This window comes from Trichomonas vaginalis, chromosome V, assembly GCF_026262505.1.
Source record: "Trichomonas vaginalis G3 chromosome V, whole genome shotgun sequence".
Lineage (NCBI taxonomy): Eukaryota > Parabasalia > Trichomonadida > Trichomonadidae > Trichomonas > Trichomonas vaginalis.
The window spans coordinates 19,929,201-19,955,211 of NC_067207.1; the positions used below are offsets into that span (position 1 = coordinate 19,929,201).

Sequence of the window (26,011 nt, forward strand, 5' to 3'; positions counted from 1 at the left end):
CGTTTATTTTTAAAGCTTATAAATGAGTTCTTCATCAAGCTCTCGCGAACCTTCACCATCTATGAAACAAACTTTACCAAACGATTATGGAGCACCTATTGAATATTTCTTACGAGCTGCACAATGGCAAAGAGCAGTTTCACCAAGGTTAGGTGTTCCACCAGCTCCTGTCAAAAATAGCATTTGGTCAAGTCCTTATATAAGATATGGTCTCCCACTAGGTTTGCTAGCTACAGCAGGAGCAGTTATGATGTTGAAAAGAAATAAAGCAAATGTTATAAATAATACTGAAGTAGCTGAAGTTAAACAAACTCCAACACATTCGCCAAAACCAACGCCTTCACAAGCAAAACCTTCAATAACTCCTGAACCTATGGAAGTACAAACTCCTGTTCAAAAGTCAACTCCTAAACCGACTCCAACATTTAAACCAGAACCCACGCCTCAAATAAATCGTAAAACTCCTGCGTTTCCTTACTGAAAAAATAACGTTATTTTTATTTTATTTGAACATTTTATTTAGAGTAAAATGACAAATAAAGTCACTGAAGCAATGAAACAAAAGTTTTTGGTAGAATACATTAAATCAGGAACTATTCCAGAAGGTTTTTACATTCATACTATGAAGGATGGTAGAGTTCAGTTTAGAAAGATAAAGCAACCATTAGATAAAGAAGGAATTTTGAGAAAGATTAAACTTCATGAGGACAACATTGCTGAACTTAAGAAGAAGTTAGAAGAGTTGGAGAAAGGAAGAGAGTTATAAAGTAATGAATTCAACGGGTGAAAAAAGAGGTGAAAAAACAGGTGAGATCTCACCACTTCACCTAAATTTATTTTTGCGCTATGTTTTCATACGTGTGAGGGTGGTGATATCATTAATTTTTAAGTTTATTTTTATTTTACTGAAAATTTTTATTTGGATGTAAATGACAGAACAAAAGCAACTCATTCGAATTCCACAGTATAACAAACATACATTTAAACATTTATTCTTCCTTCCTGAGCATAACATGTTCTTTCAAATACATCCGAGACCAGTTGACTTTTCATTGACTGTGTATAAAGATAGAAATAGTTATATTATTAAACCATACGATGACGAAGGTAAGTTATGTAAATTGTACGTTAAGAAGTTAGAGAAAGTTTATGGCTTCAAGTATGACTACAATAGGGTTAACACTGATGATGAAGATATTGAGGAAAATTTATGAGAACATTAGTGAAGTCGTTAGTGAGAACGATAGTGAGAACGTTTATTTTTACATTAGTGAGTTCGTTAGTGAAGTGAAGTGGGTGGTGGTTTTGTAAATATTTAAGGTTAAGTTAGTGTTTGTGTTTGTGTTGTAAAATATACGTTCGCGGTTTTGTAAAGTGTCAAATTCACATATCATGGGTAAGTAGGTGCGCAGTGCCTCCGTACCCAACTAACCCATACTAACTGAAATCAGCACCCCTATGAGAGCGCTGGCGACCGAAACACCACTAGTAAGATTGTGTATTAGAAACTGCTTCATACTGTGTTGAGTAAGCTTCGATATCTTTATCAGACCACCTTTAAATTAACCACTCACATTCTCACTGTGGTCCATCTAAAATTTGTAAGCTTTATGACATAAAATTATATTATATGCAGGATCCCACCTATTACTTAAAAAAAAAAAAAAAAAAAAAAAAAAGGTAGTGGGGCTCCCAGGCACTTCGTGCCTTCTAGCCCTGAGGATGAATGAGTATAAATGAAATCTCAACAAAATATTTACGATGAAGTCTTGACAAAGTCTTTATGAAGAAATCTCAACAAAGTCTTTACGATGAAGTCTTGACAAAGTCTTTACGAAGAAATCTCAACAAAACATAGACAAGAAAGTTCATGAGTGTAAATGACCCAAAAATATATTTTAGGGTAGAAGGGTATATCTACCCCGTTTTCTACCCTCTTTTCTACCCTCTTGAATTTTCATGAAATTTACACCAAAAATACTACTAGGGTCATTTACGAAGAAATCTCAACAAAGTCTTTACGATGAAGTCTTAACAAAGTCTTTACGAAGAAATCTCAACAAAGTCTTTACGAAGAAGTCTCAACAAAGTCTTTACGAAGAAGTCTTGACAAAGTCTTTACGAAGAAGTCTCAACAAAGTCTTTACGAAGAAGTCTCAACAAAGTCTTTACGAAGAAGTCTTAACAAAGTCTTTACGAAGAAGTCTTGACAAAGTCTTTACGAAGAAATTCATGAAAATTCAAGAGGGTAGAAAAGAGGGTAGAAAACGGGGTAGATATACCCTTCTACCCTAAAATATATTTTTGGGTCATTTACAAAGTCTTTACGATGAAGAACTTTACAAAGTCTCAACAAAACATTGACAAGAAAGTTCATGAGAAAGACTTTACAAAGTCTTTACGATGAAGAACTTTACAAAACATTGACAAGAAAGTTCATGAAAATTCAAGAGGTGAGAAAGTGTCATATAAACATCTGTCACTTTTCAGGAAAAAACATTTTTATTATATATATAAAATGAATTTTACAAAACCACCGTTACCCTTCTTTGGAAATAAGAGTAGATGTAAAGATATTCTATTGAGAGAACTTAAGAAACTACCGAATGGTCTAACATTTGTAGACTTGTTCGGTGGAAGTTTCTATATATCTCATTTGTGCCATACAATATTTCCTGACTCAAAGATTATATGCAATGACTTCGACAACTATATGAACCGTCTCAAACATATACCAGACACAACAAAATATTGAAAGAGTTAAAAGAAAAGATACCTATGGTAAGATGGAACGTATACCATTAGATAAGTAATTGTCAGAGAGGTTTTGAAAAAGCAGAATATTATAGACTGGGATAGTATATCTGCTAGACTATTATATAGTGGTGCTATAAGAGTTCATGACATTGAAACACTTATGTCAAAAGTTTTATATCTTAACTATACAAATGTTTTCAAAAGAACATAGAAAAATATATTGAGGGTATAGAGTTTGTGAGATGTCATTGGACAGAGTTGTATGAAAAATATAAAGACAAGGAAAATGTTTTCTTTATAGTGGACCCGCCGTTCTATAACACATGGGATTTTCAATACCAAGTAGACTGGACTTTGAGAGACTCTTTAGAAACTTTAGACGTTTTACATAACCATCCATGCTTTTACTTTACATCCGATAAAAGTGGTTTGGAAAGTGTCATGAGATGGTTAGAGGACATACATGACTATGAGTTTAGATATGATAGGATAGAATATGAGAGAGGTCCTATAAACCGGAGAAAGTGTCATAACAAAGAAATTTTTATTGGTAAGTAAATGTGGTTTGAAATAGGACTACTTGTTTTAGGTTTTTTCCATTGTGTCATTTACTTATTTGACGTGGCAGAAAGATATAGAGAATATGAAGATGAACCAATGCCTGCAAATGTTCAGTATATGTACTCGTAAGAGATATTTTTTATCTAATATTAAATGGACGCACAGAACTTAGCGAATGCACAGCAACCTGGACAACCAAACCCAGAGAATATTCCAAATGAAGTTAGAATACAAACTGCAATGGCAAACTATGGTCAAGTGCCAACAGATGTACAAATGCAAACTGCCATGTCAAATGACGCTGCGTTAGGTTTGCCACCATGGTATGCAAATATGAGATGGAAAGAGTTTTATACAAACCCTGAAGTGGGATATAAACAACTCTATGCAGATGACGCGAACACAGGAGTTGACCCAGAGTATGTTTTCTACCAGAGGAGAAATAGAATGTATGAGCTCCAGTTAAAGAATGCAATGGAACTCAACAGGAAACGTAAGAGACTAGGGCGATTAGATTTTTACATATAGTAAAATGGGTTTCTTCAGTAAGATAGGAAACTTCTTTCGAAATGTTGGAAGAGGTATATGGAATGGAATAAAAACCGTAGGAAGAGGAATTTGGAACGGTGTCAAAAATATTGGTAAAAGAGTAGGTCAGTTTGTTGGTATTATACCTAAAGACCCTGAACCAGAAGAACAAGCTCCTGTTATACAACAGCCTGAACCTGCACCACAGTCTAGTTGGCAACCAAATCCAACACCTCAACCGTATTAAAATTATATTTTTACCGTTCGATAGTAGTTGTATATGAGACTAAGTTCTAAGTAAAACGCATGGTATAATGGAACTATTCTCTTTCTTCCATCTGTTGTAAACCATACTTGAAAGTCTGAAATACTTCCACTTGGTGGTTCATATAGCTTTGTAGGTTTTTCGTAAAAGTCATTTGCCAAGCATAAAAAAGAGTTTTGTGCACCAGAAAATGAAGCATGAACTATAATAGCATCTGAGTCGAAAACATTTTCATATGTTCCATTAGGGTTTTCGACTTCATAAAAGTTCGGGTGTACTGGATATTCTGCAGGCTGATTTAACATCCTCAAAAATCTATACCATGCCAAGTTGTTATATTTTGTAGAAATATAAACGTCTTCTCCAAGGTCTTCTATTCTATTGATTTTAACAGTTGCATTTTTCCTGTCATAAAATATCGAGATGGTACTCTCCTTCGTCAATGTTGTACTGTTTTGCATATTCGAGATAGATATCGTTTATTTTTTCTTGAAAAGCTTGAAGAGTTGTTTCTAAATTTACAAGCAAATTCACTTGTAAAAGTTTTCCCTGTTCAAATTTCTCATACGTACGTTTTTCTTTGTTATAGTATCGAACTTCAAAAGCGACCGTAAATGGGAAACCATGTATGGCTTCTGAAATGAACTTCATTCTACGAAAGCCAATAGCTTTTGTGACAGATGGGTCTCTTAACCATCTTAGTGGGTAGTCAAAACGATAGCCTTCATGCTTTACGGTCTCTGTCTCAAACTTTTGACCGACATTAGTAAAAAGTTCATCTAATGGTTTAGTTGTAGCAACTCTTGAATTTTCTTTTTCTATTGAAAGCATATTTTATCTATAATAAAAATGTCGAAAGAAACAGCGTCTATGAGAGAAATACAACACAACCGACAACTCATTTTGCAAGCTCTAAATAAGAACACAACAAACTTTTCAAACTATTCTAAGATATCTGAGTCATTGAAAGAAGGAAACTTAAAACTGACATTAAACCCAATGACAGACGAGTTTCTGTTTCAAGACAGTAAGAACCATACTGTCTGTATAAATCCAACAAAAGGAACTTTAAACGAGAAGCCTATAAAAGAACTTCTTTTGAAAGCAGATGTTGACAACAAAGCTGACAAAGAGTATGTCATTGAAAAAGTTCAAGAAGAACATGACAGAGCAGATGCAACATATGCAACAAAGCAGATGTTGAAAAGAAGCTGACAAAGAGTATGTAGATGCAACAAAAGACTATATTTTCGCATGGACAGATAGAGCATACCCACAAAAACATCATACACATAACATCTATGACGTAGATGAACTTCAAGAAAAGTTAGATGACAAAGCGGATAAAACATATGTTGACAATAAAATGTCAAGTGAAGTGACAAGAGCTGACAAAGAATATTCTAAAAAGACTCATACACATACCATTGCAAATATTACAAACTTACAAGAAACCTTAAACAGGAAAAGTGACGTTGGACATACACACGATTTCTTCGCAACTGTTGGTATAGAAAATATTGCAGGAACGGTTGAAGAACCTGATGGAACTGGTGGGGATGTATTAGATTGGAAACCTCCTAACTTTCCACAAGGTTTAACATCGGAAGAAGACATAACAACGATGAGATACATTAGATGTAGAAATGTTTATGTCATGGAGGATGAAAATAAAGTTAAATTCACTGCTCAAGATTTATATGACAAGAAAGCAGACAAAACAGAGCTTCAAACATTAAAGACAGAAATACTTCAAACATTATATCCTATAGGCTCTATTTATACGTCAATGAACTCTACCAGACCAGAAGTAGTACTTGGTTTTGGAACTTGGACTCAAATACTCGAAAGGTTTTTGTATTGTGCAAACTCTTCAAAGGAAACAGGTGGAAGCAAAAGGATATCTGTCGACAACCTTCCACCGCACACTCATACAGGAACTACAAACTTTTCTGGTGACCATAGCCACTCATTAAGAGACCACCCATTATACAACTCAGAGTATGAAGCTGGCTATGACGTTTTATCTCCAGATTATAACCATTCAGCAAAAAAGACTTTTCGACAAACTGAACCAGGAGGAAACCAACATACTTTTACAACAACATCTACAGGACGAGGTAAAAAATACATGCCACGTTACATGACAGTTTGTGCATGGTATAGAATTGCTTAGTCGTCATTTTCAACTTCTTTAGCATATTCGTCAGGAGTTGTCTTATATTTGTTAGGAACTGTCTTTGAAAGTATACCACCTTGAACTTTGACAAGTTTGAAACGAGGTCTGACAATAGTCGTTTTATCTTCTGCTTGCAGTCTGTACATTTTGCCATGTTTGCCTAAAACTTCATAATATTCTCTTGTATACTTTCTTCTATTTTTACGAACACGAATGCGAGTACCTGTCGAGTTCCCATTGTTGTCATAGTCAATAGTATTTTCATATGGGTCGCGTTTAGGTATTTCTATTTTTACTTTGTCACCTTTCTTAAGTTTGAAGCCTGGCATTCTTTCTTGTTTGTCTCTTTTGACTAAACTATTAAATATATAGTCTTTCTCTAAGTCAGGGTTGTTTTTCATTTCTTCGGGAGAGTGGTTTCCCAAACCTTTTTGTTTACGGCTATTGTAAATATTTAAAACTTGTCTCATCTTTGCCTGGGAGAAGTGTCTGTACTTGTCGTCATATGACATTTCATCTACCTCACCACCTTGTGGTTGATTTAAGTCTCTTAAGATTTTTATACAACTGTCAATGACACCAAGAGCAGAATGGTTTTGGTCGACAATGAAATATTGGTTTACATTTTTTGAACGCAGATAGTTTTTAATATCGTCTGATTTGAAAGAACTTTCACAGTCAGATGTCAGTTTTGTTGGATGGTATTTGTCAACGAATATTGTCAAAGCAGTTTTCACATCTAAAATATTTTTGGACCATAATGGTATGGCTTCACAGTATCTTGTGTTTTGACCGACAAATATTAGCCAGTATGGAGGTCCATCTTCTCTATACCTCGGAATGTTTTCCAAGATATCCATAAACCAAGCATTTGGTGTTGAACTAAAGATTTTTACCATGAGTGCTTTCTTTGTCGCTTTAGAAACATAGGGGTCCTTGTTTGGATTCGTCATTTTTTATCCTATAAGAAATGGGTTTATTTGGCGCATTAGCAGGAGTTGCATCCAGATTTTTGCCCGCAGTGGGAACAATAGCCAGAGGTGTATTTGGAGTTGGAAGGAAGATTTTGAGTACATTAGGTATACTGAAAGAGAAAGCACAGCCTATTATACAAACTGTACAGAAAGGTTGGGATGTAGCACGAGATGCAGCAAATCTTATTCCAAATCCTGAAACAAGAGGAAAAGTTCAAGGATGGATGGACAATGTAGGAAGAGAAGCAGGAAACTACTATAACAAAGCAAATGACTACTATAACCAAGCAGGACACTATATGGACCAAGGTGAAAGATTCTTTAACAGAGGATATAACCATGCACAACAATGGGTAAACAATAACCAACCTCAACCGCCTCAAACGTGGGGAATGTAAAGTTTTTTACTGAGATGAAATGAACAATACAGCATTGAGACAAATGGGTTCAAGATGGATTTGTCGGCTTCCAGCAGTTACACAACCACGTGTTTGTCAAGTTCTTCCTATACCTCAGGAAGTTTTAGACCGACTTAAAAAACCTAAACAACCAGTTGAAAACAAACAAACTAAAATTTTTTACTGAGATGAAATGACCGAAGAAGTTGAAACGGTAGATTTGACACCACAAACAAAAAGTTCAGAACCATTGTCAAAACCTGTCAAAGAACTTACAGATGAAGAGAAAAATTCAATAATAGAAAGTGCCAGGTCTGGAAATACAAACCCTAACTATAAAGTCACTTTTCATAGAAATGGAACGGCTAGTATCTCAAAAAAGAAACAGACTCTCACAAATAAAATATTGAAGTCTGAAGGAGCTTTCGAGACAACAGATGGAAAAGTTTACTTCACCGACCAACAGTTCATTATAGAACATCTCATTGACTTAGAGTCGAAATATTCTAAACTTTACAACAAACACAAAAAGTTGAAAGGAAAACAAAAACAAATGGCATATGATATTTATGAAGATGTTAACGACACAACCATACCTGCAAGTGAGGTAAAGTCAGAGGAACCAAAAAGTGACGAAAAACCAATAGAAGAAGGTGAGCCAAAAACTGAAGATAAACCAAAACCAAAGGTTAGTCAACCTTCATTAGCTGGTATGGGTTGGCGTCAAAGGCTTCTGGTAGCTGGTGGTTACGTAAAGTAAAGAAAAAAATATTTTTTTTATTTTTATAAAAATGCCCCCGCATAGAATGGATAGAAAGTCTGCTAGAATAAAAGCAGAGTTAGAAAGATATGGTTGGAAAGTTTCGAAGAATTTTAAATATAGGAAGGGAAGACCCATAAAAGTCTATGACAAATTGTCTGGTCTTCGCTACGAAATGGATTTGGAAACAGCGCGCGCCAATTATCCAAACAGACTAGAGAGGTTAGAAGAAGAACGTCTTATGGACATGCCTTTCAATGTTAACGAGCCGCAAGTTGAAGGACACGACGGCTTTGCCAGATTCTACTGGAAACATAACGAACAGTTGCATCCTTTGAGAAGGAAAAAAGGAAAAGGTGAAGACGCACATGCTCCCATGGAAAGAACAAGATATGCATATGAGAAGTACCGTGAAGTTAGAAGTCAAATTACATCTGGTCGAACCTTTACAGTAAACTTTGACGAAGGAAAGAACAAAGAAGGCTTCATGGGTGTACTTGCTGCCATACAAGACGGAAATAAGAAAGGACACAATCTCAGACTAACAGTAAAAGATTTGGACGGTCATATATACTACTCACATGGCAATGTCACAACAGCTGCAATGCTTCTTGACGCTTTCAAGACTACAAAGAGAGAACAAATGGTTGACTCCGACTCAGACATTTTGAATGCAATTGAAGGAATTGCAAGTGTAAAGTTTGAATGGTACCAACCTAACCCTCGAGCAGTCAGACAACATGTTTGTTAGATGAGAAATATGAAGTAAAAACGTTTACTTTTAAAACCATATATTTTTACATATATTAAATGTTTCAGGTTGAAAAACAAAGAACAAAAGTAGCAGATACAAAACCATTAGACTATATCTTTACAAACGCCGGTAGGACTATATCAGATGAAGAAATTTCATCCGGTGCTTACAAGTTTGACTATCCAATTCGTTGGCTTCAAAGTCCTTCAGATGCAAAGGCAATAGGATTTAGAAGAGTTTTGTTTTCAAAAAGAACTAACGCGTTTATGTTTGCAGTATATTTTCACGGTCAGTATAGAGGTTCTGACGGTCTACTAGACAAATTTGACGAAATGAGAATCTTTACGGTTCGTTCAGACGAAAGTCTTGAGAAGACTCTAAATGACTTTCAAACTCAAATAAACAAATATTATTGGGAATTTCAAGAAAAATACGACTCTTTACTAAATGGAACATACTATCTGAAACTAGAATATGACAAGATGAACTCCACAGTTTCATTTCAAAGGATTGAAAATAACCCTCCAAGAGATACACAGTTTTTATTTTGGCAAGTAGACAAACGTTCTTGGGCACAATTTCTTCGGTTACTAAACCAGAACGAACCATTACCACCTGACGGTCCGTTCTGGTTTATACGCCCACCAACAGATTTGACAGTTTATAGAAACGTGTTTGACCCTCAAAATGTCATGTGTCATGCAAGTTTTAGTTCAAGCAACAATAGTTTTCTTTGTATCGGTAAGGACTTTTATGACTTACCTAAATTCTACGAACCACCTAGTAACAGTTTCTCTGACTTTCAAGTCTGGTTCACAACAAACGGTGTGCAGCATATTATACCATTGTACTATGACTTTTATCTCGAATTGTCTTTCATATATAACTACGGAAAAGTGCTGAAAAAGTATTGAAAAATATATTTTAGGGTAGAAGGGTATATCTACCCCGTTTTCTACCCTCTTTTCTACCCTCATGAATTTTCATGAATTTCCTTAAGATAGAAAAAAAGTGAGTTAAAATGAGATTTTTATCGTTGTGGTCCGACGGTTAAGCCACAAACGAATGTCCGACGGTTAAGCCAAAAATATTTTTTATTTTTATTGTAAGAACAGTATGACAGTCGAAGCAAAAACGTTCACGAACAAATCTAATGGCGAAACATTCACAAAAGGCACTTACAACGGTATTGAAGTCTTACGTAGAGACATGGATGGTTATATAAATGCAACAAAGATGTGTCAGCAGTTTAGGAAAGACTTTAGAAGGTTGTTGGAAAATAAGTCCTGGGAAGAGTATTATAAGGCATTTTGTGAAGAATATACCAACCGTCGGAATTCCGACGGTTGCTTTTTATACAAAATTCATGCAGGAATTCCTGATGAAATCAAACAGGTTAGAGGAACGTATGTAGACCCAAGACTTGTAAACTATATTGCAATGTGGGCTTCTCCAAAATATTGCATAGCAGTTGGAAAAATTCTGGACTCCATAGACAAGAAAGTTCATGAGAAGTTAGATGAAGAAGAACTTGAAGATACAGTAGAGAATGCAAAACCTTTGTTCGAAGAAGAAGTTAGAAAAAATGTGCTTAAACAAATAGAACATGAACGTGAGATATGTTCTGGTTATAGAGATTCTCCATACGAACTAGACCAATGGGAACAAGAAGATTTAAAGAGAGAATTTAGAGAATATGAACTCGCTAAGATAGCATTAGAAGCTGCAGAAAAGAAGTTAAAAGTTTGGGGTCGTTTTGTACAAAAATATTGTGAGTAAATGAACCATTTTTTTTCGACAAAAATATATTTTAGGGTAGAAGGGTATATCTACCCCGTTTTCTACCCTCTTTTCTACCCTCATGAATTTTCATGAAATTTATACAGAAAATGCTTGTTTTGAGGTCGAGCCACTTTTGGCTCCACCGTATTCTTTCAACCAAAACTCATGAATTCGGCAAAAATATATTTTAGGGTAGAAGGGTATATCTACCCCGTTTTCTACCCTCTTTTCTACCCTCGTAGAAAACACACAAAACTCTTGAATTTTGTTGCTGAATTCAATAAAAAAATATTTTTTATTTTTATTGTAAGAACATGTTAGCAACAACTTCACCAAACTCGTTAGTCATGAACCCAACTTCAATGTTAGTAGAGATGAAAAGCTTCATTCCTTCTTCATATACTTTCGAAACAGAAATCCAGAAGATAAAGCAGGAACTTCTCCAAGGAGATTTAGACTGTAGTGCAAAAGATGAAACAAATGAACAGTATCTTTATGAAATGCAAGATATTATAGACCATCTACCCAAACTTCCTGAAATACAACAACAAAAACTCACTATTCCAGAATTCGATGAAATTGAAGTCAGACTGACTGACTCAGTAGAAATAAAGAAGTTCATACGAAAGGTAAACTATGAGTTTCTTGGATTTCATTGCAACCACAAAGTCATTGACATATATAAATCTGAAGAATTTAAGACCTACGACAACTTTGTTTCGTTAGTTGCTGAGTGTGTCTTGCAGATAAGAGATAAAGATAGAAGAGGTAAGGTATGGAACCAACAGATAAAACCAGCAGCCTTTGAGTTAAAGAAGACCATCTACGCCTTACTTGTTTTAGCAGGACAAATTTCAGAATATAACGCAAAAATGAACTCACAATGTTCAAAATGTAAAGCAGCAACAAGGAAATATATCTACGTCAAAGAGATAGAAAGAATGAAAAAGACCATACTGACTTAAAGAAAGAAGTAGAGAAACAGCAGAAGATAAAATGGACATGTTGACATTTCTGAACAAAAACTATCCAACTGCTAACGATTTCCTTCTTTCAGATGTCAAGAAGAAATATAAAGAAACCTTCGGCATAGTTAAAATTTTTGATATCCTTCGTGAAGAAATAGAAGCTACAAAACTGTTTAAAGTCATGAACCATCACAACATATACCATGTAAAACGCTTATAAAATAACTGGGGTAGAAAAGAGGGTAGAAAACGGGGTAGATATACCCTTCTACCCTAAAATATATTTTTATTGAATTCTGAGTAAAATTCTGAGTAAAATATATTTTAGGGCTTGTGTCAAACCGTTGAGTTTTCACAAAATTTAAAAAATAACGTTTACCATGTAAAACGGTTATAAAATAACTGGGGTAGAAAAGAGGGTAGAAAAGAGGGTATATCTAACCTTCTACCCTAAAATATATTTTTGTCTGATTTACACTCATTGACGAAGAAGTCTTGACAAAACATTTTGACAACATCGTAGAAAACACGCAAAACTCTTGAATTTTGTATAAAAAAAGCAACCCGCGGAATTCCGGCGGTTGGTATATTCTTCACAAAATGCTTGTTTTGAGGTCGAGCCAAAAGTGGCTCCACCGTAGAAAACACACAAAACTCATTTTTGTCTGATTTACGCTCATGTTTGACAAAACATTGACGAAGAAGTCTATTTCCTGTGTTGTTGTCAAAATGTCGTGTTGTCACCATTTTCAGAGAAGTTCATTTGACCTGGTGACCTGGTGACACCTAAAACACATGAAAATCGTAAAAAATTGCGACCCGCGGAAAACCGAGGAACGCCTAAAACACATGAAAATCGTAAAAAATTGCGACCCCGACTTTTACAGGGGTCACCTAAAACACATGAAAATCGTCAAAAAAATCCCTGAAATCATGAATTTCCTTAAGACAGAAAAAATAAAATTAACGCTAGTTTTTTTAAAATATTTTTTTTTATTTTGTATGTAAGAACAGGAAATGTTAAAGGTTGAGTTTGAAACAGTTAAAAAGATAGACAATGAGACCAAAATAGTTAGAATAGGTGATTTAAACGTAAGATACTCAAAGAAATACAACAAATATTCTTTGTCAGACATTTTAACACTATCTGAAAAGAAAACATCCCACGACTGGGTTAGAAATGCTTCTACTCAGAAAATTTTGACAAAAAATCCTGAGCTTATGATATCGGTAAGATTCTATGGAACAAGAGCATATCTCATCGACAAAAGTCTTATACCAGTAGTTTTGTTCTGGTTAGACCCAGTTGTTGGATATAATTTCATAACATATGGTTCATTCGATACGGAACGTTGCAGTGAAGGCTTACTTTACATCGTTCAGAAACCGAAAGACTTCAATACAAAGAGATATAAGATAGGAAGAACATTTAATATAACTAAAAGATATGACAGTATAGTCAATAGAGTTAAGGTTGTGTTCGTTAACGATATGAGAGCTGCTGAAACAGAACTACTTGAAAAGTTTGAGAAGATGTATGGTGCTCCCACGAAAGGTAGGGAAACGTTTGAAGTAGATGAGATAGATAAAGCTATAAAATTATTGACGAAGTTGCTGAAAAAATACATGTAAAGCGTTTATTTTGGTCTTTTATACAAGATAGAAAAAATAAAGTTAGTTTTATTTTTTTTTATTTTTTTATTTTGTATGTAAAGACAGATATGTCAACAACAGAGAACACAACAACAGTTATAGTCCATGAAGCTATAAATGAAGAATATGAGTACATACAGTATAACAAACAGTTACGTCTCATTCGTTCGGTCAAAGATGACATGTACCAAATGCAAAGTATTTTGACAGCATGTTTTGCTCCAGATACTAAGCTTCCTAAAGACTGGTTTAGGAACCAAAGCACTATTGAACTATTAAATGAAGCACAGCGAGACATACTTTTTTCTGAAAATCGTGAAGAACAGCGAGTGGGAGAAAAACCCCAGTCGCCAAAACTCTATGAAAATCGTGAAAAATTGCCAAACGGTTTGAGAGGATATTATGTACATAGACTTCTTGTAAATAATGTGGCACAATGGGCTTCAGCTCGCTATTCATGGTATGTTTGTAAACTTCTTGACGAAATTCATAGACAAGAACGTGAAGAGCTAGAGAACAAGCTTGAAGCAAAAGACAAAAACATACAGAAAAGAATACCACGTTCGGTACCAAAAGGAAAGGAAAAGAACTATAAGTATATGATTTACACTGAAGAGATGGAAAATGAAGAAGACAGAGATATGGTTATGTTGCATTTAGTCAGAAGAAACAACAAAAGCTTTTACGACCTTGCTAAGATTTACAAATCTGACAGAAATTGGTTCTATCGCGAAAACTTACCGATTTCAATGACACCGAATGAAGATGTGAAACAAATAGTTCAAGATACGTTACCTCAAACACACTATGATATTAAAGGTTGTACAATACTTACATTCAAAGAAGATTTGCCATTGTTAAAGGAAAAAATAACAGAGTATTTCGACAACTTCAAACAAGTAGGGTAAATTTCAATCTTTATTTTTCAAGCTTGACCTTTACATTCTGCCTGAGGAAGTCTTTAACAAGCTCGTTAATTTCAATTAGATAAATTGCTTCGTCTAGGGGGTCAAGCTCCATACTGAGTCAGTACAATATTGTACTTTTTCAAGACAATGTTGTACTTTTTCAAGACAATGTTGTACTTTTTCAAGACAATATTGTACTTTTTCAGAACAATGTTGTACTTTTTCAGAACAATGTTGTATAAATTCAGTACAATGTCTCTCAAATTTGAGTACAGCTGTACTTTTTCAGAACAAGTCTTGTACTTTTTCAGAACAAGTCTTGTACTTTTTCAGAACAATGTTGTACTTTTTCAAGACAATGTTGTACTTTTTCAAGACAATGTTGTACTTTTTCAAGACAATATTGTACTTATTCAGTACAATGTTGTATAAATTCAGTACAATGTCTCTCAAATTTGAGTACAGCTGTACTTTTTCAGAACAAGTCTTGAACTTTTTCAAGACAATGTTGTACTTTTTCAGAACAATGTTGTACTTTTTCAAGACAATGTTGTACTTTTTCAAGACAATGTTGTACTTTTTCAAGACAATATTGTACTTATTCAGTACAATATTATATTGTTTCAGAACAAAGACGGTTAAGACACAAACGGATGACTGACGTTCCTCTTCCTGAATGTCTTCCAAAGCCAGAAGAACCGACAGCCCCAGCACCACAACAGACTAAGACTCAAACTCTTACATTTTTACGCTTGACTTTTTACAATTTGAACTTTGTTCGCGTAGATGTGAATTCTGAAAGAAGTATGAGGGTCTTGTATGACTTTGTACTTCTCCCATAGTTCATGTCTGTCAAACTTACCTGCCATGGACTCTTTCATAAGTTCCATGAAATCGTCTTCGGACAATCCAGGGAAAAGTATGATATCAGTAAGTATTCTCTTTACATCCTTACTTAAACTCTTTGCTGTCTGTACACAAATGACAACTGAGATGTTAAAGTGTCTGAGCTTCTTAAGAATTCGACACATATCTTGTTCTCTGTTCTTTAACAAAGGATGAGAAGCAAAGTCATCTAAAATAAGAAGACATCTATGAGGGTAAGTCTTCCAATCGTAAGATTGCAATTTCTTCGAAATGTATTCTATCTCTTTCTGTTTGTTTCTGAAGTGTTTCTTCTCTAATATTCTCTGCATTTCCTCATTTGGGTCTTTAAACTTCGAATTGACATACTCATTTATAGCATTGTACTTCAAAACTCTTCTTTGGTACTTCTTTATCCAATCTAACAACTCAGAGTCTTTTATACATACTAACTTAGACTTTTTTATAATATCTTTGAACGAATTTACGGTTTGATCGAATTGACCAGAAGTACTACAAATGACTACTAACTCATAGAATGGGTTCTTCTCATCTAGTTCTTGTTGTTGTGCAGCCATTTTAAGATAAGTGAAAGTCTTACCCGACCCAGGTGGTGCGATTAGACCTGTTATACCATTCTGAGCAAATAGGAACTTGTCATGTATGGGTTTTATCTGAGCATTTTCTAACTTCCTCTTGTTCTTCTTCAAAACATTCTCAAATTTCTTGTCAATGTCAGCAAACTTTTTTTCTAACATATTTTTAGAAAAATTAAAATTTTTATCTTTTAGAAAATGTCTAGCGATTTCGCTATCTATATTCGAGACAAGCTTTTTGACTCTAAAACTTCTGTCGACCATAAAATCTTACATAGTGTAAACAAGAAAGGTGAATTTGTTCTAAAGTTCTGTTTCTGGGAATATGACAAGAACCATAAAACATTACAAAGAGCAGTCTTAAAATTTGTCAATGACAGACTTGTTGACAGAGATGACGCCGATTGGAAAGATGAAGTCCAACAAAAGTTCTTAGAATGCAAAGAAGGCACATGCGCTGTTCTTGAAGATGAAATAGAAAACAGAATAGATGAGCTATTAAAGGACAAAGAACTTTTACATAAATATGGTTGCGCCAAATTTGACATAACTCCACCAGAGAAGAAGAAGAAGAGAGAAAAGAAAGAAAAGAAAGTAGAAGAAAAGAAAGTAGAAGAAGAGAAGAAAGAACCAGAGCCAGTTCCAGAGAAAAAGAAATTTGACATGTAAAAATAAAATTTTATTTTTAGAACATTTCTGGGTCAATGTCAATGTTCTCTTCCTCTTTAGGAGCAACACTGGCTTAGACTCTAAAATCTTTTTACCCAACTTACCTTGAACTTCAACTATCTTAGACTCATAATATTCATAGTCGTCTGCTTTCTTTGGTTCATAAGGTATAACAAGTTTGTATGCTTTGCCTTCTTTAAGGTTTGAGAACCTTCTGTCAAAATTTTCTTTGACTGCTAACAAACCTTCTATGTCTAAGTCTTCAAATTTCGCACCATTTTTAGTCACAATAGCAAACTTAACGGGTTCGATGTTCCAAACTTTGTCAAATGTAGACTTTTCAAAATGGTAGAAGTAAACATTCAAATATATGAATGGGTCTAGTTCTTCTTTGACTTCTGTCATGTACTTATTTACTGAGATGAATTTCGTCATCTTTTCTATCGGATAAAAAAATATTTTTTTAAAATTTACTCAGAAAAATTTTTCTTTGTATATACACCATTCTGAACATCTAAAAGATTTTTGACATTTGCCAAGAATGTTCGTTTAGACGCTGTCATATAACCATACTCTTGACAATATTGTTTATATTCATCGTACAACGACCTTTCATCTAAACACTCAAAGTTAGTCTCATCTATAAACAGTTCATATACACTCTTGTTTGCTTCTAACAATGTTTGTCTTTCTTCGGTATGTGGAATTTGTCTTGGATTGAACTTAGAAATATCTAATGTCATGAAATATGAGAACAAGTGGTTGTAAAAGTCAGATGTCAAAGTTTCTGCTAAGTCGTCAAAATATTCTGTATCTTGCATATGAGCTTCTGACGTTCTGACAACTACATATCTTCTGTCAGAACTTTCTAACTTCATCGGAACAGAATTGTTTGAAACCATAATGAAGTTTGCAACATTTTCACAAACTCTTTGGTCTTTATATTTTCTTTCAACAACTCCAACTTTGTCTGTTATAAGACTCTTCAAAGCATCTGAGTTCAAAACTTTTGTTGTATCTATACTTTGAAGTTCGTTACATACTATAAGTTTCATATTCTCTATTGAAGAGTTAAATTTACCGCAGATGTTTTCTAAGTTTGTCATATTCGGATTCGAATAGCCCTCTAACAGTTTGCACAAAATATCTGTAAAGAAAGTATTCTTACCTGTTCCTTGTTTTCCAATTATAATGAGAGCAGTTTCATTTTTAGCACTTGGATATTGTAAGATGTTTGCAAACCAACATAAGATATACTCATAGACTCTTTCGTTTCCATTGCATATAATTTCTTTGACATGGTCTAACCAAGCTTCTATAATATTTTCTTTCCATTCTACTTGTTCGTATTTATATCCAGTGAAGATAGAATAGAAGTTTGGAGAAGGTGTATAGAACTTTATACCTCGAACTGAAAAATCTTCTAACTTTGACAATAAGATATCCCAAGCATCTAACATCTTCATGCCAACTTGTACGACTTTTATTTTCTTAAGTTTCTGTCTACATTCTTGTTCTGAAACTATTGTTGCTCTTGGTTTGTTAAAGACAACATCCCATTCTTTCATAACATAACATTCTGGGGCAGAGTCGACATAAATGACTAAACGTTTCAAATTCTCGACTGCTTTGTTATAGTCTCGAAATGGACACATATTTCTGAACGCTTGGAAGTCATAAAAATCTGAAACGTCTATTCTGTACATTTTTATAAAAATAAAAAAAAATATTTTTTTATTCTTGAGCTTGTTGTTGCATTTGTTCCATTTGTTGCATTTGTTGTTGAAGTTGTTCTTGTAGTACAATACTTTCACCAGTTGCATCTTCCAATTCGAAACTTTCTGCCGTCATTGACAAATACATAGGACATAAAAGTTTTACAGGAACAAAGTTTGCGTCGACTAATGTCAACGTTATGTTTGCTAAAGTGTTTGAGTTTACTAAAGCTGAAAACTCTGCATTCGAATGAACAATAGGCAAACCAGCAGAGAAAGTGTTGTTTATACGCATGAGTATCTTTTGGTCATAGTAGTTTCTGTCGACATTCGAATAGCACTTTGAACCTAAGTTTGAAACAATATATAAAATAGGTGTACTTAAAGTCAATGGAATAGATAGACCTTGTATGACACCTTTTCCTGTTATAGGAAACTGTTGGTAGTAAAAACCAGATATAAGTTTTGTATTATAGCTCATATCGTTTATACTAAACTCAGTCGGACATCCAAACATAATGAAACCTGCTCTAGTTGCAGCACATGTTACATCCGTCCTTAAAGTATTAAATAAGTCAACAAAACCTGTTGGTGGTATATCTGAGTAAGTATCTTCAAAGGAGTATTTTTTACCATTCACAACAATAAAATCTTCTGGTGTCAAAAGAGCAAAACAGGCTTTAGTCGTCATCGTGTTTAAGGTCAGTTTACAATATCGTCCTTGAGGACTTTGTAAGTTTGTTGTTATAGAATTATATGACTCAGGGTTTTTAGTCGTAATAGTATAAACCATTATGTCTTCTGCCATTTACTTAGCAAATAAATTTTAATGAAATGTTGTGGTCGTCAAATATTTTTATGACGTCTGGGAAACTATATTTTAAGTTCAACGTTTCACCTCCTTTCATAACGTATATCTTGTCAATGACATTATATGAAACACCACAGCAAGCAATGTCGGGTTCTATTTCTTTGATGTTTATATCGTCTGCCTCTGTCAAAAGTTTCAATAGTTCTTTCAAAACTTCATGAGGTGCAATGACATATGAGTTCACTTTTACAGGGTTGTGTTCGACCAAGTTTAACATTATACCCAAAGCTTGACAAATCTTCTCCTGAGTTTTAAGTTTGTCTTTAAGTTGTTGGTAGTCGTTTCGAATATCTGCAACAGAACTTAAGTCTCTGCTAACTTCAGGATATGTTGGTTGTTCTTTTACAGGAACAATTGTTATACCATCTTGGTCTTCGTATGGTTTCCCCACTTCAACATCTCTTTCTTTGACATTGACAACAACACTTTGACTGTTTGTTTGAGTTGGTGAATTTAACTTCACATCTGCCACCGCCATTAAACCTTTTGAAACACTTACGCTTCTATTTTTCGGAAATGACATTTTACTTCGAATAAAAAGATGGACGTATTTGAGTATCTCTTCGAATTGAAGCAGAACAAAGTTTACACACACAAACAATACAAATACATTGACAGAATAGTTCTTTATACAAACAATGGAAAATGTTATAGAATAGCAATATTTGCTGAACCAAAATATTTTCATAAAGCAAAGAAAGTTGGTATAACTGAAATGGTGAAAGTTCTTGAAGCAGACAAAAATATAACAACAAAACTTACAGATATTTCTAAAGGTAAGTTTATCTTACAATTTTATGTCAAAACTGGCGTACTGTCAATATTTGACGGAGAGAAGTCAGTTCAAGAACAACTTACTGACCTGCTGCCAAAATCTGCTCGATGGAAGCTGTCGTTATGCCAATCTGAGGAGCCCCAGCAGGTTTCATCGAACGAATCTTCAAAAGAGCATCTTCCGTGAAAAGTGCTATTGGTTTTGTAAACTTCTTTGCTTTCAATTCATCTGGACCGTCTCTGTCACCAGTATATTGTATTTGTACAGTACCAACAGTTGAAATACCACCCATAAAGTCTTCTGAGTCAGCAAATGGAATGCCAAGCCAAAAGTTTGAACGGTCTCCATTTGTATATTGAGTTTTTTGAGCTCCTGTATGAGTCCATACTTTCACATATGGCATAATAGAACTTTGCATTTCAGGGTTAATGGTTGTTGTGAAGTTGTTGTTAAAGTTCATAGCATCTAATGTCAAGTTGTATGACCTCATATCCTCAACTGTAGAATATTCTTCTCTTGGATAGTATTTGCCATCTATGTTTATATGGTATTTAATACCAGGGTTGTAGAAGCAAGAATAGTCATTTATAGTTCGTCTGAACAGTACAAACATAGTATCTGCATGTTTCATTGCAGTTGTTAAAGCAATATCTGTTCTTGCACCTGCGGTTCCTGGATTTTGGTTTCCAACTTCACCTGCAAAGTCTTTGACAGATATTTGGTGTATAGGGAACATAAGTGGAACTGCAATATATTTGGCAGCTAAAGCATTTGAAATATCTGGGTCCAACATATAGACTGCAAGTCTGCTTTCTATTCTCTTGCATTCAAATTTTTCGCATGTGAACTTAACTGGGTCCCAAGCATCTCCAGCAGCATTGAAATAATAGTTTACTTCAGTGTTGAGGTTTGAGAAACCAAAGTCTAAGTCAACTTTGTTTTTGCAAAAGTCGGCGAATGACATTTTATTTGTTCCCACTACTTCTGTAAGAGTGAATGGGTCTTGTGTTGGTGCAATGACTAAGTTATTTTTGCTTGGAGTAAGTTCGATAGAAATTTTTCCTGCCCAGTTTGGCAAGTATCTTAAAAACCTGAAGATGAGGAAAGATGACAAAGGAACTCTAAGTTTCAATTTTACTTTGGTTACTGCTGCTGCATTTTGTCCAGAAAGGTCAACATAAACTCCTGGAACGTTAGGGTCAAGTCTTCTTATTTTCTCAATAGTTGCATACTGGTCTGTTTGTTCTCTAGCTTGTGGTTGTACTGAGTTTCTCAAAGCGAACCATTCATAGTTTGCCCATGTTACTGTTTGAACTAAGTCAGAGTTAGAATATATCTTATATCCCATGAAAACTTCTGGAGCATATTGGTATCCGACATAGAAAATTCCATTGCAACCTTTTTGTCAGACAACTTGGCAGAAGGTTTTATTTCAATGTCTTGTTCCACGTATAAGAAAGAGTTGTCAATAGAAATTATATGAAACCTGTCGCAAGCAATATCTACTGTTGTTGAAGAACCTTCTCCAAACTCACCTACGTTTCCATAAGAAACAGCAGTTGTATATTCGTAAGTTCCAGGAACTATTTCTGACCTTCTAATGGCATTGTCGCATTCGTTATACCATTCGGAAACATTTCCATTCATAGCATCCAAAACTGTTGGCGTTATATTCTGAGCGGCGTACATTTCATATGAGTAAAAATATAGAATAGTTGGATTTATATGTCATAATAGAACCCACGTGGACCAAGCTTTACTTTCTTCCTGACTGAGTTTTTAACTCTTCTTTTTCCTTCATTGCCCTCTGCTTGAAGTTGTTGCATCTTTGCATTATGTTCATCTAGTATGTTGCAAATTTCCCATGTCCTTTTTGCCTTTTGGCTCTGGTCGCCCATCTCAGGTAACCTATATCCTAGAAAGAGTTTGTCATAGTCTGTATTTGAGTCTTCGCGTATTGTTTGCATGACTCTTTCCTGAGTTTCTGGTTCAAGCTCTTCAAACAGTGCCTGTCCATATGGAATAAGCTCGTTTCCAAATATATGTTTTTGTAGCCATTCTGGTTTTCTTTCCATGTTACCAACAATATCTTTTGTGAATGGGAAAGCTTTTACCCAATCTTTCAGTCTTTCGTCGTTTATTTCTGTAGTTGGTTTTATTTTGTCAAGGAACATGTTTTTCAATACTAACATTTCATTTGGTACTGTCCATTTGAGTTTTCTTAAATATTCATCCCTTCTCAGTTCATTGTCTGCAAAGTAAGTTTTTATGACATTTTGTAAACTTTCGTTTGCAAGGTCATGTACAATAGGTTCTCTTCCTTCTCTCTCCCTAACTTTCTTTCTAAACTCTTCACCAAATATACCATCTTTATGGTTCTGTGTAGTTCTTTGAGATAAATGTTCTAGAACGTCAGGTGTTATATTTCCATCAGCCATGTTCATTTCATACTGGTCCAAAATATCTGCATCTTTCATATCTTTCAATGGCATTAAAGCCGCGCTTAAAATACCAGCTATATCTGGTTCACCATTGACTTCCATTGCGTCTACAACTTCTTGGAATTGAGGTTGTAAGTTTATGAACCACCTATCCGGATTAGCTTTATGACCCCATCTCATTGTAGTTCCATAGTCTGCAGAAACAAAAGTAGGTTTGTTTCCATATTGGTTAGGTTCTGAATGAACTTTAAACAATGTTTCATTTCTATATGTTTTGTTGAAATTTAACCTTTTATTTTCACCGAGTTCATCCGAAGATTGAACGTTAAATGCTCGTAAGTAAAAAGGGTTGTTGTATTTGTGTACATTTTCTTTCAGTACTTTCATTCTATGCTGAATATTTTCATCTGGTGTTGGAGTCTTTTGTATGTCGGCAAACATTTTTCGATATTCTTCTACTATGTCAGCCGAATCTTTCTTAGACTCTTGGAAAGATTCCATATTCACCTCATGCTCTTGTTGAGGGTCAAGATTTTTCGGCTGTTCCAAATCTTCATCTAGTTCTGTGAAGTTAGTTTCCAAAGGAGTGACTTGTTCGTTTCCTTCAGGCTCTTCTAGCTGTTGTTGCTGAACTATTTCTTCCATGTCTGGTTGTATCTGAACTTCTTCCTGTGGAGTTTCTTGTACCTCATCTGCTGGCATTTCATATATTCCGAGACCGTTTTCAACAATTTCCCTATCTACGTCATCCGCATTCATAAGCTTTTGTTCTTTCGTTCCGTCTCTATTTTTTACGCGTTTCATGACGAAAGTTGTATTGTCATTTAGCTCTGACATCAAATATCTCGGAGTAAATTCGTTCATGTCATTTGGATGATATGCTATTAAATCATATCCCTTAGCGAGCTTGTATTTTCCAGGTTTGAAATTATATCCCATTTGGTGCTGAGTCATAAAGCTAAATAGGTTCGGGTCAGTATTTCCATCCTTGAACTTTCTAATAGCTTCTTTATATCTGTCACTAAAGTCAATAGTATCTGGGAAACCACACTCTTCTTTAAGCATTTTTAAGAATTCTTGGTTTCCTTGTTCTCTACTTCTTTTATGTCCTTGCTCTGTTTGTGGTTGTTGTGCTGGTTGTGGAGGTGGTTGCTGTGCTGGTTGTTGTTGCTGTGCTGGTTGTTGTTGTTGTGCTGGATTTTGAACTGTTGGTTGTTGTGCTGGTTGTTGTGCATGCCTGTGTCTGTGTCCATGTGACGATGTAAATGTTCTAGGTAGTCCTGGTGCAGGTGCTTCTCTTGGAGGGTTTGGTGGTATATAAGTTCCACCAGCTGGCACATATGTTCCATCTGCAGCGTAATGTCCTACCTGACTTTTCGTTCTTAAGAAAGCATTTACTAGGTCTGTTTTGGTCTGTTGTAACTCTTTTTCTTGACTTTCCACAACAGTTGCTCTAACGGCGTCATAGGCACTTTGAACTGCCTGTCTCGTTGCTGCATCTGTTATTTTCGTCATATTTTGTGCTACTTCTCTTAACTCTTTGTCGAAACCTTCAGACTTCAGTTTCTTTCCAGATGAGAAGTCGTTCACTAGTTTCACCTTACTATGAAGAGCTTCGAAGGCGTTCTTAAAGTCAGCATTTGTTAAAGCTTCATTTGAACTGTCTTCATCCGCTTGTATTTTTGTCCTTATTGACCCTATAAGTTGGGCTGCTTTAGCGTTGGCTTGTGCATCTAACCAGTCATTGTTAGCTTTTATATATTCTGCGCTTTTCATTGCCTTTTGCATAGCCGCGTCGTTATTTTTACTTTCTTGTGCTAAGTTTTCATACTGTACGGTTTGGTTTTGCAACTGTAAAAGTTTTTCTGCCTTTACATTTGCTTCAACTTCTTTTTTATACTCATCGCTATCCATATATGTCTTCAGGGCTTTTTGTTTTATCTCTTCATCTTTCAGTACTTTATATCGAGTAGTATGGTTTTTCAAATTTATGACATCTTGTTCCATTTTTGCTACTTCTGCTGCTTTTTCTGACACTTTTTTCGCATATTCCTCTGTACTTAGTTCTTTCAGTTGTTCTTCTTTCTTCTTTTTCTCTACGTTTAACTCATTGAGTTTCTTTGTGTGTCTGTCATATTCTAGTTTCTTTTCGTTTTCACTTATTTGCTTCTGTATGTCTATGTTTGACTTTTTGACATCTGTTATTTGATTTTTGAGTGAACTCAAATTCATTTGACTTTGAGGGTTATAGGCTGTTCCGTCTGCAGCTCCACCATAGCCTGCCATTTTCGCTAAAAGTGCCGCTCTTAAACCTCCACTCTGTGCACCAACAACTCGGTTTAAAAGCATAGGATTGCTTGACATTTGTTGCAACATAGTGGGGTCATTCAGCATTTGTTGTTGCAACTGTTGTTGTGGTGTTAGTTTTACTATTGGATGTTTCAATGCTCTCTTCCTCTTACGTATATTCTTACGTAGCTTACGTGGCATTTTAAGTGAAGTAAAAAACGGTTTTTGACAGATGTTTTATTGTGACTTCTTCGTAAAGACTTTGTTGAGATTTCTTCGTAAATGAGTGTAAATGACCCAAAAATATATTTTAGGGTAGAAGGGTATATCTACCCCGTTTTCTACCCTCTTTTCTACCCTCTTGAATTTTCATGAATTTCTTCGTAAAGACTTTGTCAAGACTTCTTCGTAAAGACTTTGTTAAGACTTCTTCGTAAAGACTTTGTTGAGACTTCTTCGTAAAGACTTTGTTGAGACTTCTTCGTAAAGACTTTGTTGAGACTTCTTCGTAAAGACTTTGTTGAGACTTCTTCGTAAAGACTTTGTCAAGACTTCATCGTAAAGACTTTGTTGAGATTTCTTCGTAAATGACCCTAGTAGTATATTTTTGGTGTAAATTTCATGAAAATTCAAGAGGGTAGAAAAGAGGGTAGAAAACGGGGTAGATATACCCTTCTACCCTAAAATATATTTTTGGGTCATTTACACTCATGAACTTTCTTGTCTATGTTTTGTTGAGACTTCTTCGTAAAGACTTTGTTGAGACTTCTTCGTAAAGACTTTGTTGAGATTTCTTCGTAAAGACTTTGTTAAGACTTCATCGTAAAGACTTTGTTGAGATTTCTTCGTAAATGACCCTAGTAGTATATTTTTGGTGTAAATTTCATGAAAATTCAAGAGGGTAGAAAAGAGGGTAGAAAACGGGGTAGATATACCCTTCTACCCTAAAATATATTTTTGGGTCATTTACACTCATGAACTTTCTTGTCTATGTTTTGTTGAGATTTCTTCGTAAAGACTTTGTCAAGACTTCATCGTAAAGACTTTGTTGAGATTTCTTCATAAAGACTTTGTCAAGACTTCATCGTAAATATTTTGTTGAGATTTCATTTATACTCATTCATCCTCAGGGCTAGAAGGCACGAAGTGCCTGGAAGCCCCACTACCTTTTTTTTTTTTTTTTTTTTTTTTTTTTTTACTTAATCTTTTTGGAATAAATGTTTTATAATATTTATCGATTGATTGTAATTTTTTGTATAAAAAAAGTTTTTTATTTATATTAAAAATATATTCGGTTAATGATA

General features: G+C 34.8%; 16 protein-coding genes and 2 pseudogenes across 18 annotated transcripts, besides 2 other annotated features; 11 read left to right on the top strand and 7 right to left on the bottom strand.

Annotated features, from left to right (window-relative positions):
* Positions 1–1,427: part of a mobile genetic element that runs on past the window's edge.
* TVAGG3_0368360 (uncharacterized protein) lies at positions 23–481 on the top strand (the record flags this gene model as incomplete). The annotated part of the gene is made up of 1 exon (XM_051231673.1): positions 23–481. The coding sequence occupies one exon, from the start codon at positions 23–25 to the stop codon at positions 479–481; it is 459 nt and encodes a 152-aa protein (XP_051101403.1).
* On the top strand, positions 530–766 carry TVAGG3_0368370 (uncharacterized protein; the record flags this gene model as incomplete). The annotated part of the gene is made up of 1 exon (XM_051231674.1): positions 530–766. The coding sequence occupies one exon, from the start codon at positions 530–532 to the stop codon at positions 764–766; it is 237 nt and encodes a 78-aa protein (XP_051101404.1).
* A 2,423-nt stretch (positions 1,428–3,850) lies between the features above and the next one.
* Positions 3,851–4,093, top strand: TVAGG3_0368380 (serine threonine-protein phosphatase family; the record flags this gene model as incomplete). The annotated part of the gene is made up of 1 exon (XM_051231675.1): positions 3,851–4,093. The coding sequence occupies one exon, from the start codon at positions 3,851–3,853 to the stop codon at positions 4,091–4,093; it is 243 nt and encodes an 80-aa protein (XP_051101405.1).
* Positions 4,094–5,390: 1,297 nt separating this feature from the next.
* Positions 5,391–21,361: a mobile genetic element.
* TVAGG3_0368400 (uncharacterized protein) lies at positions 6,284–7,243 on the bottom strand (the record flags this gene model as incomplete). Its single annotated transcript, XM_051231676.1, has 1 exon — positions 6,284–7,243. The coding sequence occupies one exon, from the start codon at positions 7,241–7,243 to the stop codon at positions 6,284–6,286; it is 960 nt and encodes a 319-aa protein (XP_051101406.1).
* Positions 7,856–8,422, top strand: TVAGG3_0368410 (phage tail repeat-like family; the record flags this gene model as incomplete). Its single annotated transcript, XM_051231677.1, has 1 exon — positions 7,856–8,422. The coding sequence occupies one exon, from the start codon at positions 7,856–7,858 to the stop codon at positions 8,420–8,422; it is 567 nt and encodes a 188-aa protein (XP_051101407.1).
* TVAGG3_0368420 (uncharacterized protein) lies at positions 8,799–9,173 on the top strand (the record flags this gene model as incomplete). The annotated part of the gene is made up of 1 exon (XM_051231678.1): positions 8,799–9,173. The coding sequence occupies one exon, from the start codon at positions 8,799–8,801 to the stop codon at positions 9,171–9,173; it is 375 nt and encodes a 124-aa protein (XP_051101408.1).
* TVAGG3_0368430 (uncharacterized protein) lies at positions 9,233–10,047 on the top strand (the record flags this gene model as incomplete). Its single annotated transcript, XM_051231679.1, has 1 exon — positions 9,233–10,047. A coding segment is annotated over one exon (815 nt), but the record flags the coding sequence as incomplete, so codon positions are not given.
* Positions 10,293–10,955, top strand: TVAGG3_0368440 (uncharacterized protein; the record flags this gene model as incomplete). Its single annotated transcript, XM_051231680.1, has 1 exon — positions 10,293–10,955. The coding sequence occupies one exon, from the start codon at positions 10,293–10,295 to the stop codon at positions 10,953–10,955; it is 663 nt and encodes a 220-aa protein (XP_051101410.1).
* Positions 11,273–11,998, top strand: TVAGG3_0368450 (annotated as a pseudogene). Its single transcript has one exon. A coding segment is annotated over exon 1 (726 nt).
* Positions 12,944–13,558, top strand: TVAGG3_0368460 (organellar and viral DNA polymerase type B; the record flags this gene model as incomplete). Its single annotated transcript, XM_051231681.1, has 1 exon — positions 12,944–13,558. One exon carries the CDS (start codon positions 12,944–12,946, stop codon positions 13,556–13,558), a length of 615 nt encoding a protein of 204 aa, XP_051101411.1.
* TVAGG3_0368470 (KilA, N-terminal/APSES-type HTH, DNA-binding family) lies at positions 13,648–14,487 on the top strand (the record flags this gene model as incomplete). Its single annotated transcript, XM_051231682.1, has 1 exon — positions 13,648–14,487. One exon carries the CDS (start codon positions 13,648–13,650, stop codon positions 14,485–14,487), a length of 840 nt encoding a protein of 279 aa, XP_051101412.1.
* TVAGG3_0368480 (uncharacterized protein) lies at positions 16,146–16,616 on the top strand (the record flags this gene model as incomplete). Its single annotated transcript, XM_051231683.1, has 1 exon — positions 16,146–16,616. The coding sequence occupies one exon, from the start codon at positions 16,146–16,148 to the stop codon at positions 16,614–16,616; it is 471 nt and encodes a 156-aa protein (XP_051101413.1).
* Positions 18,351–18,626, bottom strand: TVAGG3_0368490 (uncharacterized protein; the record flags this gene model as incomplete). Its single annotated transcript, XM_051231684.1, has 1 exon — positions 18,351–18,626. The coding sequence occupies one exon, from the start codon at positions 18,624–18,626 to the stop codon at positions 18,351–18,353; it is 276 nt and encodes a 91-aa protein (XP_051101414.1).
* Positions 19,144–19,680, bottom strand: TVAGG3_0368500 (protein of unknown function, DUF4106 family; the record flags this gene model as incomplete). The annotated part of the gene is made up of 1 exon (XM_051231685.1): positions 19,144–19,680. One exon carries the CDS (start codon positions 19,678–19,680, stop codon positions 19,144–19,146), a length of 537 nt encoding a protein of 178 aa, XP_051101415.1.
* Positions 20,057–20,608, bottom strand: TVAGG3_0368510 (protein of unknown function, DUF4106 family; the record flags this gene model as incomplete). Its single annotated transcript, XM_051231686.1, has 1 exon — positions 20,057–20,608. The coding sequence occupies one exon, from the start codon at positions 20,606–20,608 to the stop codon at positions 20,057–20,059; it is 552 nt and encodes a 183-aa protein (XP_051101416.1).
* A 337-nt stretch (positions 21,362–21,698) lies between the features above and the next one.
* On the bottom strand, positions 21,699–22,681 carry TVAGG3_0368520 (annotated as a pseudogene). Its single transcript has one exon. A coding segment is annotated over exon 1 (983 nt).
* Positions 22,682–22,720: 39 nt separating this feature from the next.
* TVAGG3_0368530 (protein of unknown function, DUF4106 family) lies at positions 22,721–23,933 on the bottom strand (the record flags this gene model as incomplete). Its single annotated transcript, XM_051231687.1, has 1 exon — positions 22,721–23,933. A coding segment is annotated over one exon (1,213 nt), but the record flags the coding sequence as incomplete, so codon positions are not given.
* A 44-nt stretch (positions 23,934–23,977) lies between these two features.
* TVAGG3_0368540 (protein of unknown function, DUF4106 family) lies at positions 23,978–24,908 on the bottom strand (the record flags this gene model as incomplete). Its single annotated transcript, XM_051231688.1, has 1 exon — positions 23,978–24,908. A coding segment is annotated over one exon (931 nt), but the record flags the coding sequence as incomplete, so codon positions are not given.
* Positions 24,909–26,011: the final 1,103 nt, after the last annotated feature.